General features: G+C 49.0%; 1 protein-coding gene across 1 annotated transcript in view; it reads left to right on the plus strand.

Moving 5' to 3' along the window:
* Positions 1–15,843, plus strand: part of LOC311229489 (cytosolic carboxypeptidase 1-like) — a gene marked incomplete at both ends in the record, with an annotated part of 214,729 nt that overhangs the window by 46,158 nt on the left and 152,728 nt on the right. The window contains 1 exon segment of the mRNA XM_084315567.1: positions 15,411–15,504. Coding sequence (XP_084171693.1) covers positions 15,411–15,504 — 94 coding nt within the window.

Consider the following 15,843-nt stretch of genomic DNA (forward strand, 5'->3'; position numbering starts at 1 on the left):
AGACAGAGGGACAGCGTGTGATGTGTAGCTATCGAGCTACCTCACAATTTGCGCCACTAGGCATTAACGCTGGTGTTAGTAATGCTGCTTGTTGTTTTGTTAGACAACCGAGTTGCGTATCGGCGCCAGGCGCAGGATGTTTGGGTAAACGTCCCTCTGAGTTGGACGTTTTCCAGGCGATCTTGGGGCGCGCTGCTAATACTACTGCTATAATGCTGTGTCACTGTTCTAATGTTCCCCGCTGTGGGATGTCACTAGGCATGACAATGCTGGCGTTGGTGATGTTGCTCGAGTTGTCCCGGGAGACAACCGAGTTGTGTATCGGCGCCAGGGGCAGGATGTCGGGGTAAAGGCTGTTGTTTTCCCCGTTACCCTGGAGCACGCGGCTAACGCTATGCTATGCTGGGCTACTGTTTCTGTTTGTCTCCCCGCTGCGGGATGTATGTCTACAGTCTTCCCTTCTCTTAACCATTCATGCTGACGGTCAATCGGTTTCTAATGTGGGAGTATTGCGGGGGGCTTTGTTTACCTTTTCATGGGTGAATGTGCTGAGGTCTAGGGCTGGTGTGCTGTTGTGAATATATGAATGATGGCGGACTGGTTCTTTGGTCCGCATCCCCTTAACGTGTGTGTATGGGCTAGCCCATTCTACAGTATATTGGTGGTGTTTAGTTCATTTATTCATTAACCCCTTCATGGTGCACATCACAGTGGAGGTTACTGGTTGTAACCACCACTGGTGCTCCGTGTTTAGCATCTGTCCTTTTCCTCTGGCATGTTGAAACAGTGCCCCGCCCGGCCGACACCATTGAGGTGGGTCGGCCCGGCGAGTGGCTGGTGGGCTGTGTTAAGCCTGTACCGCCACGGTATGGAATTGGCAACGATTAGTAACTTTGTTCGACTTGCTGTTTTTTCTGTCAAAAATGGTGTCTGGTGGCGGGGCCATGAGGGCCAGCCGACGTCGAAACATCGCGCAAGGTTGTTGACGTTATTAGCTTTGACCTAGCCGCAAGCTATAACCGCAGGGAGGTTCCCTCCTCAGGGCTCCCCTCTCCACAGAGGATCTTGGTCTTCCGCTGGAGCGTGGGCGGTATTTGTCCTAGGCCCCACACCGCCTCACGCAGCGCAGCCAGAGGTGAGAGTACGGCCTCGTCAGCGACTATGGCGAAGCCCTCAACAGGCGGCCATGTTTCCCCCGCCCGAGGTATCCTGGGCGTTGAGTCAACAGGTGTCCACAAGGCCGACAGCCTTGGCGGCCGAGGGATCGGCCATGTTGGATGAGCTCTCCGATCACTCCCTCCCCCAACACCAGCGGAAAAGGGGCTCTGATTTGTTTCCTTTGGCTGCGGGCCGCGAGCCTTCGTTGAAGCGCATGCGGCCCCATGTTTTGCTTCTCATGGGGACAGGGGCTGACACCCAGTTGATGGCTGAGCCTGGGTCTGTCCGTGAGAATGTTGTGCTGTCAAGCGGCTCCCACACCATGAGCTGTGTTTTGTTGAGCCTGGTGTTACGTCTGTCAACTACAAGTGTTGTCAGCAGGGGGGCTCGAGACCTTTTTAAGGCACACAGTGCGGGCTTCCCCGACCTCGCCTTCGCCAGGCCGGGTATCATGCTGGTGCCTCCCACTCCTGAAAGATTGGCAGTGGTCTCGCAGGCGCATGTGATTTGGGTAGTAGTAATATCACTGCATGGCTACAGTGTGTAGGAACCCATGGGGGCCTCACACCTTGCATGTCCAGCTGCAGAACAACTCCTCAGCATGTTCTGGAGGGGTGTTCAGTGGGGGAGCTTTTGTCACCTAGACCGATGTCAGCTTCCCCCATATCAAACCGGCCCTTTCTGTCGGGGTCCCCCCTTGGGTGCGATTGCCTCGTGGGTAGTGTCAGGGTCAGATGTCCCGACTCCACGGAACGCTCTGCTTGCACGGGTCCAGGGTTGGCTACGCACAGCGGGTGGGACCGGGCCGCCTATCTACAGTTCCTAGCGGACCTGCGCCAAATGGCGGCGGGTGCGTTGGGAGTATCATCACATATGGCTACAGCAGTACCATATGTCGAGGTTGATGGAGAGAACGCTGAGGCGAGGACTTGTGTTTACACAACCCCACCCGTTTTCGGGTTTGGTACAGACCCTATTGTCAGGGTCACCAGCAGTGACAGCTCTGGTCAACGAGATCCAATCTCTGTGGATGAAGCAAGCCATCGTTGTGGCGTTTTCCTCCCGGTATTCTCTGGTGCCCGAGAAATCGGGAGGGGGGGGGGGGGGGGGGGGGTGTCAGACCCATGCTGGACCTGCCCCCTGACGAACGTTGTCCTGACGATCCACCTTGACCGCCAAGGACCAGAACATCGTCAGGGCAGAATACACTTCGTAACCCCTGACGAACGTTGTTCGTCAGGGGTTACGAAGTGTATTCTGCCCTGACGATGTTCTGGTCCTTGGCGGTCAAGGTGGATCGTCAGGTCTCATACCAGGCAGGTGGTGGAATTCCTACCAGCCTGGGGTTTGCTGTAGACTGGAAGTAGAGTACTCCTCTTCCCAGTCAACGGGTGGAGTGCTATGGGCATCCCTCTCAGAGCGTGTTGTCGAGGACGGTTACGGCGCTGTCCGTGATATGCCTGCTCGGCATCTGCTCATTCCGTGGTCCCTCTTGGTCTCTTCTTCACCCCAGGACGAGGTTACGGAGGTGGGTTTTTTTCCAGTATGGAAAAAGACCCCGGTGAGAGGCAAGTGGAAGCGGCTAAGGTTCCCGTGTCAGTACTGGGGGACCTCGCCCCCTGGGGAGGGCCTGGGGTCCCTATGGGCAGTAGGCTGTCACAAGTCACGTTTTTCATCGACACTTCCCTCGCTGGAGACGCGTCGGGCCAACGCAGTAGGGGGCAGCTGGCAAGCCATGCTGCCCGGTCTGCGCTACGTTCAATGTGTTGGTATTGAAGGCGGTCCTTCTGGTCCTCAAACGGTGTTTGATCAGGACGGACAATACGACGTCAGCGTCGTATATCGACAGACAGGGAGGAGTACGCTCCCCCGTCTGCACCGGCCGGCGGGCGGCTGGCTATGGGCGTTCTCCATCTGCGCAGCCAGAGGGCTCTCCACATCCCCGGCAGGGTGAATGTGGGTACAGGTGTGATGTGGCAGGGCGGTCCTCACCCTGACGAGTGGGGATTACGTCCGGACATAGTCAGGCAGGTCGGGGACCGATGCCGTGGCCGCCTGGGATTCTTTCCGCCCATACATCTGTTGGGTCAGTTGTTGGGGCGGGTACGTTGAGGAGTGCAGAACCTTGGTCCTGATTGCGCCGGACCGGGGCGCAGCTGTGTGGTTCCCGGTCCTGATTCAGCTCTTGGTAGCCCCGTCGTGGCTTGTTCCTTGGTCATCGCGGGCCCTCTCTCAAGCACACGGGTCTCTGTGTTAGTTCCCTGTGCTGGACCAGCCGCTGATGGGTTGGCTGGTGAGAGGATGGATCCTTCTGTAGTTGACACCATCCGGAGCGCGCATGCTCCCTCCACTAACGCTGTCCTTACCTTCCTTCAGTCTATCCTTGATAGACTGTCGGCTTCGACGGTGAGGGTATATGCTGCGGCTATATCCTCTTGTCATGAGGGGTTGAGGGCGTTGCGTTGTTCGGCCACCCTCTTGTGAAGCGTTTCCTGCTTGGCGCTCGGCGCCTTAAGCCAGTGAAACGTTTTCTGGCTCCGAGTTGGGATCTTCAATTGGTCCTGCGTGCGTGTGTGCGTGCGTGCGTGCGTGCGTGCGTGCGTGCGTGCGTGCGTGTGTGCGTGCGTGTGTGTGTGTGTGTGTGTGTGTGTGTGGTATGGGATGTCCCGCAACTGGCAGTTTAATGGTTGTGGTATTCTATGAGGCGGGGTATAATAAATCCATCCATGCTGATATATAAATAGAGAATCAGGGACTCTGTGTCCAGGGTGATTAATGACCCCTGGAGTTTGAATTTCAGAAGTATAGAAAATTATTCCCAGGAAATATGAAGAGCATCCTCTCATAAACAGCTGATCTGCTTGTTAACACGCCTAATTGGACTTTTATAGTTTGGATTATAAACCGATGGCATGGAGTTGCTTCATATGAATCCCAGGAATGATTGAAACTCAGTGGAGAGAAAATAAGGAGCTAAAGTCAACACGATGTTATGAAGCAACACAATGATATGAAGCAACACGATGATATGAAGCAACACGATGATATGAAGCTCTGAAGCAGGAACAGCATATCAATAAAAATGATTGAAAGCGTTAAAAAAATGTAATCTTGATTAATCTATGGAGTGAAACATTTTCAACGCTCTGAACTTTCAGCAGTATTATTTGCTTGTTCTTTTTTTGCATGGACTCATGCACATTTTTGAAAATCATCTGACATATGGAACACATTTTTGTTGTTAATATGATTTATATTACTGGTAGTTCATACAAGACATTATCGTCCACTAAGCCAATCTGCACTTTAACATTGGCCTGGGTTGTTTTTATTTCTGTTAGCGCCGCGGATATAAGAAAGAGGTCTTTAAAGCTGAGTCAATGTTGATGGTTTTGTTGAACATTTGTATTTCACAGGAGAGAAACTGTATACAAAGAAAGCTATTAAAATAGTCTTTGCATCTAAATATACTTTCTTTGTGTTGATTTGACATTAATTCCATGATTTTACTCAAGTAAATATCTGTTACAAGCTTCGGTCTTAAGTAGAAAAATGCGATTTTTTATCTAGATTAATCTAGATTATTTACAGAAAATTGTGAGATTAATTAGTTAATTTGTTTTAATCTATTGACAGCACTAATATATATATACATATATATGACAATGAGGATTTGTGTATAAAAGTAAAAGTGACAAGCGTATAGTATACGCACCACAGACCACTGCTTCCTTTCACGAAAGCCTTCCCTTAGTTTTAACCTTTTTACTCTATTTTACCAGTATTGGGTTAATCAGATGTTTTTTTCTCAGCCATCGCAGCGTGTCTGTGTGTGTGTGTATGACGTTAGCGCTGACCAGGTCATGGATAATAGATTTTTCAGCCAGCTTCTCTAGCGTGCATAAGTACACATATACTATCGATAATCTAGCGTTTATTTGAAAACGATTAATAAATCACCCGAAAAATGACAACGTGTTTTGTGTATTCCACTAAAGAGCTATTATCGCGTCTTTCTTTGGAATTACTAGAAATCTTCAAAACTATACTCGTATTCAAAACGGTATAAAACGGAAATGTACCAATGAAAAAACAATCCGTTTCGTACATGTTGACTGCAAGTAAGTCATTAATAAGCGACGGGTGTATTAGACCCATAGCCATAATTTAAGATATAGTTTAAGCGTTCGCAAATGTCCCCGTTCTCCCATTGACTTCAGCGCTGGCAAGGAACGGCCATATATGGTCAAAGGGGCGTGGCACTCAATGTGTTAATGGTAAGTGAGTTTAACTTGCAGCACCGCTTACTGCCACAGTCACTTCACAACACACGTCCATCGTGACTGTGTATATTACTCACGGACCTCCGGTACACAGCCCTGCTCCTGTATCGTCTGGGGGAATCAAGAATCAAGAGGTTTATTTGCAGTGATGGGAATAACGGCACTATAAGTAATGGCGTTACTAACGGCATTCGTTTTTTCAGTAACGAGTAATCTAACGGATTACTCTTCCAATCTTAATAACGCCGCTAGCGTTACTGCTAAAAAATGCGACGCGGTACTATGAATGAACCTGTTTCTTTCATCAGACAGATCTCTGCGCCGAGAGGCAATAATATGTTCTGCCTTGTTTAGTGGGCAGTGCGCGAGCCAAGCATACATGCTGACGATTGGCTGAGGTTGAATAAAATGTCATGGTAAGCCAATCAGAGGTGGAGGTGGGCGGGTGTCTAAAGCATCCAGAGTCTGACACACAGCGCGACAAGACAAGCGATCACTGATCAGTCAGCATGAGACCGCGGTCCGTGTAGACAGTGTACGTTTTGAGCCCAAATAATCCAAAACGAATCCAACGAACAACACAAGCGACTCAGTCAACATGAGACCGCGGGACGCGGGTCCATGAGCGTTTTGTGTTCACTCTTTGCAGCACAGGGCACTGAGTGGCTCTACTGCAGTGCCGACAGCCTTATCAACAGTGATGCACTTCCTGCGGTGGGGAGGAGACTGTCTATTAGGAGGTGGTGGGGGTTTTGGGCATTTACGGTGGCCAGTTTAGAATTGCAGCCTCCCGTAGGTGCTCTTTAAGAGCGGTTTTGAATGTGGGCAGGTATTCACATTCCTTTACAGCTTTGGGTAGGGCGTTCCACATTGTTGTGGCATAATTGCGAAACGTGTTTAGTCCCTTGTTTGAGCCGAATCTGGGTTTAACATGATTTGTTGAGCTTCCTCTGGTATATATATATATATATCTCTGTATGTCATGCATGTCTTAAATGTCATGATTAGATTAGTTTAGATGATTCGATTAGATTCTTATATCTGTATGTTGTGTATGTCATTGATTGATTGAAAAGTTTATTAACAGATTGCAGAATGGGTACAGTACAGCTCAATACATACAATTGTTAAGGGGATGCAGACCAGAGAAAGACTTTCGTCATAAATGTCATGAATTGAAAATGGGGGACCCTGATGTAAACAAGACGAAACTCTTTCTCTGGTCTGCATCCCCTTAACAATTGTGTGTATTGAGCCGTACTGTATTGTACCCATTCTGCAATCTGTTAATTAAAATGTTCAATCAATCAGTATATATTTGTTATTTATTTTTGCTTAACAAGCATAATTTAATGTTGCCCAGTTGTGGCCTGTTGAGGGGCAATACATATCAAAAGTTCCAAAACATCTATTCTGTTTGTATTTTTATGATCCACTATATAAACATAGTAATTATAATATCTACATACATGGCATTTGATTGGAGGCTAGTCTCACTTTGTCCCACAGCAACATTAAAATAGTTTAGATATGTGTATGTTGTTTATGTAAAAAAAAAAATCTTGAAAGTAACGCAATAGTTACTTTCTGAAGTAACTAGTTACTTTTATAATTTGTAACTGAGTAAATAATTTAGTTACTTTTTGGAAGAAGTAACTAGTAACTGTAACGAGTTACTTTTTTAAAGTAACTTGCCCAACACTGTTTATTTGTCACATACACACAAGGGCATACAGGGAAATGTGGGTGGTCATGCCCTGCATTGATTGTGCAAAATACAATAATAAAAATAGGCATAGACATTTTTTTTATAGGTAAGACACAAGATATGCATGATAAAAAAAGACATGCTAAGTTCCTGAGAAACTGGTTCCTATGTACACTACTATACAATATACAATTGTGGCTGTGGTTCTGTATCGTCTGCTAGACAGTAACAGGGAGAGCAGTCTGGGTGGCTGTGGGCCTTGATGGTGCTGTGGGCCTTGATGGTGCTGTGGTCCTTGATGGTGCTGTGGTCCTTGATGGTGCTATGGTCCTTGATGGTGCTGTGGGCCTTGATGGTGCTGTGGGCCTTGATGGTGCTGTGGGCCTTGATGGTGCTGTGGTCCTTGATGGTGCTGTGGTCCTTGATGGTGCTGTGGGCCTTGATGGTGCTGTGGTCCTTGATGGTGCTGTGGGCCTTGATGGTGCTGTGGGCCTTGATGGTGCTGTGGTCCTTGATGGTGCTGTGGGCCTTGATGGTGCTGTGGTCCTTGATGGTGCTGTGGTCCTTGATGGTGCTGTGGGCCTTGATGGTGCTGTGGTCCTTGATGGTGCTGTGGTCCTTGATGGTGCTGTGGGCCTTGATGGTGCTGTGGTCCTTGATGGTGCTGTGGTCCTTGATGGTGCTGTGGTCCTTGATGGTGCTGTGGTCCTTGATGGTGCTGTGTCTTGTCACTGCTGATGAGAGATATCCTGGATGATGCTGTGCCACCTGTTGGCAGAACAGTTCATTAAGTTTTTTTCAGATCCATGTTAACCCTTTCACAACCACACTACATAATGGTTAACCCTTTCACTGTGACACTACAGACGGTTAACCCGTTCACAACCACACTACAGAATGGTTAACCCTTTCACTGCCACACTACATAAGGTTCTGTTTCGTTATGGCTTGCTCAGCACCTGTCTGCATATATCTTGCTTCAGCGTACATACACTGAATAAAAAATTCCACCATGTACCTTTACATGCCAGCATTCATCTGACCACACCCCCATCCGCTTACATACATAAGCAGGGGTGGGGCCACACACTCATCTCCTTCTCAAATTTCATCCACAGGAAGTGCCTGCTCACATGCCCACTTGACGTGGAGAAAAATATTTAGTCTGAGGAAAGGAAAACAGAAGAACAAGGAGATACGTTGACATCATATCTTTATTTTCTCTCTCACTATTTTCGAGAAAATACGGCGATATTGTCTTTGTTACTGGAGTGTCTGGATCATTCCGACCTTCAACGTATTAGGAGCTCACGCCGCTGACATGCTTCCCAGCTACAGTTCTCCTTGCTGCGGCTGGATGGGGTTACCCTCCGGCAACACAGCTGGACTGTAGGACGCACCGACTGTTGTGAGAAGCGGTTGTTTCCAGGTTGGGTACGTACTGTTTTGCTTGCGAGCTCTGGTTGTTGTTGATGCTGTGGGGGTTAACTGACAATTTACGAAACGCAGACTCCAGGCTAGGGTCCTCTGCTCGGCTTAAACGGCGGTCGGAGGATCTTGGTCTGACGCCCATGATGGTTAATCTAGTGGGCCGCGATTAGATCCTGGTGATCCCAGGATTCTCGAGCGGATGCTTTTCTGTCCCGTGCAGGCCCCATCTTTCATATACAAATGAAAGTATACCCTAACGAGGAAATGTGGGCATAGGATCTTCTTTATCGGGAGTTCCATGCTCAAAGGGCCCCGCTGTATGTCTGGATCACCATTGACAACGGTGTTCTGACATTCTTTTTCTTTTCCCTGTTAGGGGAGGGATTGAGACAGCGGCCTGTCTGAAGTGTGGCTTGTTATGTCATTGTGTACAGTTCAGGTGATAGCTGCTTAGCTTGCGTGCTAGTTGTGGACTACTGTGTTAGCCAGTCAGCTGTTAGCTGCGCAGCTGTTAGCTGCGGCGTTAGCTCGCTGTGTTTACCAGGCTAGTAATCGTTAGCTTGTTGCTATAAGCCGAACGGCTGTTAGCTTAATGCTACACTGTTGAACGTTTTCTGTGACTATAACATGCCTTAAACACTCTGACTACGACGTCATCTTTGACAGAGGATGTTAGTCGAACCTACCGGGAGCCCGGCCGTCGAGGACTGCGTCAACATGGAGAACCGTAGTGGCTGGGTGGCGCAGCGATGCTGCGCTTGTCGTCAACACAGGAATGCTGTGTTCAACGTCGGTGCCCCGTTAGCCAGATTGCAGTTCGCTTGGCCTGCGCTCAGGGTAGGAAGGTCCCGACCGGACCTTAAACACTTCTTCTTTCCTTCCCTTCTAAATGTTTTGTAATAACGATGTTTTCCAAAATGGGTGTTGCTGCAATACATTGAGGATACGACGCGTGTTGTGTGTGAATTGTCTTGTCACTGGTATGGCTTCTCTCTCCATAGAAATCGGGTTGTTGTTTTACATGTGTAAAAATGATCTAGTTAGTTGTGTTGAGAACTTGTGTGTTCATGTACCGTGAACTCACAATTAAGGGGGTTAATTGACCTATAAAGCTATGCTTAGTGACATATGAGTGAAGAATGAATTCTTTTCTCAGCCTGTAATGACAATGAACAGTGTGTTCACATATTAACAGGGTTGCCTGTTCAACTTGGCCGTATCAAGGGTAAGGTAGGAGGGGTGTTCCCCCCGGTTTCCCTGGGGCTTCCCCACCCTCCTCTCAGACATGTTGTTTACAATATATTGTGTCACTGTGTTTGTGGGGATACGATGTAACCCTTAGTTTAATTGCTGGGGTTGTGCTAATCGCTTGAGAAACTATATTTTCCTAAAGAAAAGATTGTTTGGTTGCTTATCGTGTGTGCTTAGCAAGGCCTGTGGCCAATACATAATCGAGGATTCTGTATTCTCTCGTTATGAAAAACGGCGTTCCTCTGTAGCAAGAGTGTACTTGCCATTTTTTGTTGTGATAAAGGGTTGTCTGTGTCTTGTGATCTACAACTGGGTTAGGTTTGGCCACAGAAGCACATGTGTAAGTCTGGTACCGGGGCTCTTAAGGGGGCCCTCTCTATTCTGTGTTTTTTCCTTAGTTAAAATCAGATAGCAGGTTAGCACAAGAGCTGTGTGAAGCTGTTAGACACTTCATGTAGCTGACTATGACTGTGTCATGCTCTTTTTTGTCATTACATCGTATCATGGGTGTGGGGTCGTAAAGGGGTGAACTGGTAATCCTCTCCTCCCCTTTTTGATTGGTCAGGGGTTAAACCCTCCTGTCCTTCAAGGTTCCTGTCACGTTGCTGTTCGGCACGTTACAGGGTAAGAGGGGGGAGGGGGGAGGGAGTTTCCTGGTCCCACGCCCTGGAAGATTGGGCGTGTGCACCGCAGAAATTCCCCCGCCATAGAGTACGTCACTGTGCGCGTCTCTGTTGGTAAGACTTCCGTGAGTTGTTCAGGTCCATGTGATGGATCTGTTTCAGGGAGTTGTCAGAGCTCCTCCTCACGAAGCTCCTCCTCAGGCCTTCTGTGAGTTAGGACTCTCCTTCCCTGTGAGGGAGCCTCCTCAGAGTTCAGAGCCTCCTCCTCAGATTGTCAAGGTGGCTAGAACTTCAAAAAGGAGTTCTGCTCTATTGTGTGTGTATTCGATTCAATTCGATTATTGAGTGTGTATTGGTTCAGTGCCTCCTCCTCGGAGAGCCCTAACCCAAATATTACATAGCTCCATGTTGCAATATATTCTTTTCAATCTATACAGCTCGCGTGGGATGTCTCTCTGGGGACTTCCGTCTCCTCCCTATGGCGAGGATGGTGGGATGTAAAAATGTAAAAAAAATTACCCTCAGCTGCGTCACGTGGGATTCATGTCAGTCTGTGTTCTTTCTTTTTTGAATAAAAAGAGGAAGGTACATGAAGCACGACGGCTCCGTGTCGTTCTCCCAGGCGACTTGGAGGAACAATGTTTGGTGTCTTGCTAGACTATCCATTGATGTGTTTGGGTCTCGACGCATACATAGTGCTGGCTTGGTGTGTTTCTGTTAAAGAATCACACGGGGGCTAAGTGCGCCTTGGTTGCTTGTTAAAACAGCGTTTTTATAGGGCAACTGGGATGGAGTTTTGTCTCTTCCGAGCGCCAGTTTACTAGGTTGTCTCGATGAATTCTCGTTCATATCTGGGGGATGTTAACGGAATAGATCAGAACATAGGTAGAGGGGTCTCACGCCCTTGGGGTGGGCCACTGAGCACGGTCCAAATAGGACCGTCTGGGTGGCGCCCTTTTTTCATGTTTTAGATCGACACGCATACCTACCCCCTCTTCTGGAGTGGGCATGTCGGCGTGGTTAGGACACGGGATTGGTCTGGTCGCGCTGGTCCAGGTCAGTTAACCCGTTGTCCGCCGGGGATGCAGATCTGCTGTTCTGGTACCCTGAGGGACTTGTGCTTTTTTCGGGGGGAAAAATGCCGGGTCGGTCCGGGTGTCACAGGGTTAGGCGCTATGGAGACCCTTTGTTGGGTACATGTTGTACTCTGCACTATCGTAATGGCTTACGGCCATACCAACCTGTACACGCCCGATCTCGTCCGATCTCGGACGCTACGCAGGTTCGGTCCTGGTTAGTACTTGGTTGGGAGACCGCCTGGGAATACCAAGTGCGGTGTGCTTAGGGCTGGTTCTCCATTCTTTTCGCTCGCTCCTCTCTCACGCGTGGCGAAGAGGGGGCTGTTGGGGTGGTCTTGGACCTCCTCTGGTAACCCTGTGCTTCCCGTACCACCGGGACCGGTCCGAAGTAAAGTTTCGTTGATACCGTAGGTCTGGGATAACCCTTTTTTGAAAACTGAAACACTTATACTGCGGTATAGCCAGTGTATACCCGCAGGTGTGTTTTGGAGTTTTTTCTTGAGGGGTTATAGGAACAACCACCGTCTGTACAGAGAGGGTGGTTGATTCCCTGGTGTGTTGGAGCAGATTCAACTCCCGGGTTACCCGGTTGAGTGTGCCCCTGCACGTTCATGACGTCTGCCAATCATGTCAGCCTTCTCTGCCTCGACCCCTCTGGGTGGGTTTTTTTTAATGGAGGCTTCGTCATGGTGATCAACAACGCCAGCATACGCCCCTTCCCTCCGGGGGGGCTGTTTTCAGCTGACTCCTTTGGCGCCTGTCTCGTCCGTAGTGCTCCAGGCTCAGGTTACAGCCTGTTGCCTGGTTTCCCCGGTGCGCTGCCTGCTTCCGTTGGTTAACCTTTTGAGTGCTTACGGCCATGCTGACTGCCTGTTCTGCAGGGTCAGTGTGCCAGGCGGTGTGCTATTGGGGGGAAAGGGCCCGCTCTTGGAGGGGCCTTATCCGAATACGCTGGCGATGTGGGGGGCGGTGTCACTAAGTGGCCACCTGGTGGGGTCTTGATGCCTGGCGTCATTGACCTCTCCGGGCCCCCTTTTTCAGGGAATCCAGTCCCTTCAGTGGGTCTGGGTCTTCCTTCGCGCTCCGCTGCTACAGCCTTGCCAAGGGGTTGGGTTTGCTCTTGACCCTGTGATTTTGGGGGCAGTAACGAGGTTGTTCCTTCCGTATGTTCCCGGGTGGCATGCGGGTTGTGTGTGTGTGTAGTCGTGGGGTCAAGCCACGGTCTGCTCACCCTGTGCGTTGAGTTGCTTGAGTGCCTCTTCGCACGGTCGGATCCGTCGCCCTCCCGTGAACCTCCATTAGGGAGGGTCGGGGGGGCTCGGTCCTCCCCGGTCTGATGGTTGTGGGGGGCCTCAGCGGGGTGCATTTGTCGGGCTATGGCTCCACTCAGCCCCTGTTATGCAGACAGGTGGACGCCGCTGCGGCCCTTGATTTTTCATTGTGGTGAAATTTGTTGGGAAGGAGATGAGTGTGTGGCCCCACCCCTGCTTATGTAGGTAAGCGGATGGGGGTGTGGTCAGATGAATGCTGGCATGTAAAGGTACATGGTGGAATTTTTTATTCAGTGTATATACGCTGAAGCGAGATATATGCAGACAGGTGCTGAGCGCACCATAACTCACAGAACTGGGTTATATACATAACCCTTCGTTAACCATTTCACTGCAACACATGACAGGGTTGACCCTTTCACTACCACACTACAGAAGGTTAACCCTTTCATTGCCACTCTACAGACGGTTAACCCTTTCACAACCACACTACATACAATTAACCCTTTCACTACCACACTACATGAGGTTAACCTTTCACTGCCACACTACAGAAGGTTAACCCTTTCACCACCAAACTACAGAAGGTTAACCCTTTCACTACCACACTACAGACGGTTAACCCTTTCACAAATCAAATCAAATCAAATGTATTTATAGGGCCCGACAACACACGTTACCCATGGGCCGTACAGGTCTTCTTTAAACAAGTCAAGAAGAAAACATAACAATAAGTCAAGAACAGAACAAGAACACCATAAGGTCCAAACATTTTTAGATGAATGCAAATAAATGAAAGAATGCAAGCACTCCCAGACATACCCCACGCAAAGGTAAGGAAAACTCACTAAAACCTAACAATAGGGAAAAAAGCTCCACAGGCAGTGTGGAGGAGAGAAACCTTAGAAGGGCCATTCAAGGGGGGATCTCCCTTCTTAGATGTTGGTGATAGTAGTGTTGCAGACGGACAGTTGGTAAGCATGCACTCATGTGTGTAGTGAAACACAGATGAGTGCATGCAATAGCAACTGTACATTTTGAAAGATTAAAGATAGAGCTAATAGCGATAGCAACTGAACATTTTGAAAGATTAAAGATAGAGTTGATAGCGGATCTATTTGAGGCACAGGGGCAGCGCAAAGAGGGTCACGTCCTCCCCGTCTTAGTCACGGGACATTCAACACTCCGGTCGTTTCTCAGGGACAGCCGGAGACAGGGAGATAGGGGGTGGCGCAGAGAGGGTCGCGAACTCCCCGACATCATCGCGGGACATCCGGCACTCCGGTCACCACTACGAGACCTCCGGAGACAGGGGGCACGCAGAGGGGGTCGCAATCTCCCGGCCTTCGTCACGGGACGTCCAACACTCCGGTCAACACTCCAGGACAGCAAGTCATAGGGAGACAGGGAGACGGGACAGGCGTTAGACAGCTCATGCGATTGTAGTAGGCGGACATAGCAATAGATACAAGTGGTAGGCATATATGTGAATGGAGTAGATATATGAAGTAAGCGTATTATGTGAATAGAATAGAAGTACTTAACCCAGCAATGAAACCGCGTTGACTGTTAATCTGTTAACAGTCTGTTAATACTGTTAATCAGTTGACAGGACCACGGACACACAACCACACTACAGAATGGTCAACCCTTTCACTGCGACACTACAGACGATTAACCCTTTCACTGCCATGTGACAAAGGGTTAACCATTTCACTGCCACACTACAAAGGTTACCCCATTCACCACCACACTACAGACGGTTAACCCTTTCACAACCACACTACAGAATGGTTAACCCTTTCACTGTGACACTACAGAAGATTAACCCTTTCACTGCCACACGACAAAGGGTTAACCCTTTCACTGCCACACTACATAAGGTTAACCCTTTCACTGCAACACACAACATGGTTGACCCTTTCACTACCACACTACAGATGATTAACCCTTTCACTGCCACTCTACAGACGGTTTACCCTTTCACAACCACACTACATATGATTCACCCTTTCACTGCCACACTACAGAAGGTCAACCCTTTCACCACCACACTACATACAGTTAACCCTTTCACAACCACACTACAGCAGGTACCCTTTCACTACCACACTACAGAATGGTTAACCCTTTCACTGCGACACTACAGAAGATTAACCCTTTTACTGCCAAGTGACAAAGGGTTAACCCTTTCACTGCCACACTACAGCAGGTTAACCCTTTCACCACCACACTACAGACGGTTAACCCTTTCACAACCACACTACAGAAGGTTAACCCTTTCACTACCACACTACAGATTGATAACCGTCTGTCATGGGGTAGTGAAATGGTTAACCTTCTATAGTGGGGTAGTGAAAGGGTTAATGATGCTTGTAGATCATGCAAAGCGTTGCAAGAAGTTAGTGGTGCCGACTTGAGCATTGGTGAGAACCACTCTGTCACATTTAGGTATTTAATGTTGAAACACGGAGCTCGGTGGTTGGTTGTTGGTGTTTATAGTTTCCTGTTTCATTCCATTTCCTGTTTACCTCCCCTTTCACTCATTTTCCTGAGTTGTGTTTTTAATGTTTATTTTGTTTGTTTGTTTATTTTGTCCTGTACAGTTTCCACGGCAACCCTGCTGGGGGAGAATCAAGGCCTGGAGGTCATCTATCGCCTCATACCGCACCACACCACCAGTCACGTCCGCGCTGTCAAGTCAGTACCCTCTCCTCTCCTCTCCTCTCCTCTCCTCTCCTCTCCTCTCCTCTCCTCTCCTCTCCTCCTCTCCTCTCCTCTCCTCTCCTCTCCTCTCCTCTCCTCTCCTCTCCTCTCCTCCTCTCCTCTCCTCTCCTCTCATCTCCTCTCCTCTCCTCTCCTCTCCTCCTCTCCTCTCCTCTCCTCTCCTCTCCTCTCCTCTCCTCTCCCCTCCTCTCCTCTCCTCTCCTCTCTCCTCCTCTCCTCTCCTCTCTTCTCTCCTCCTCACCTCTCCTCTCCTCCTCTCTCTCCTCTCCTCTCCTCTCCTCTCCTCTCCTCTCCTCTCCTCTCCTCTCCTCT

Source organism: Notolepis coatsorum (assembly GCF_963971535.1).
Source record: "Notolepis coatsorum genome assembly, chromosome: 6".
NCBI lineage: Eukaryota > Metazoa > Chordata > Actinopteri > Aulopiformes > Paralepididae > Notolepis > Notolepis coatsorum.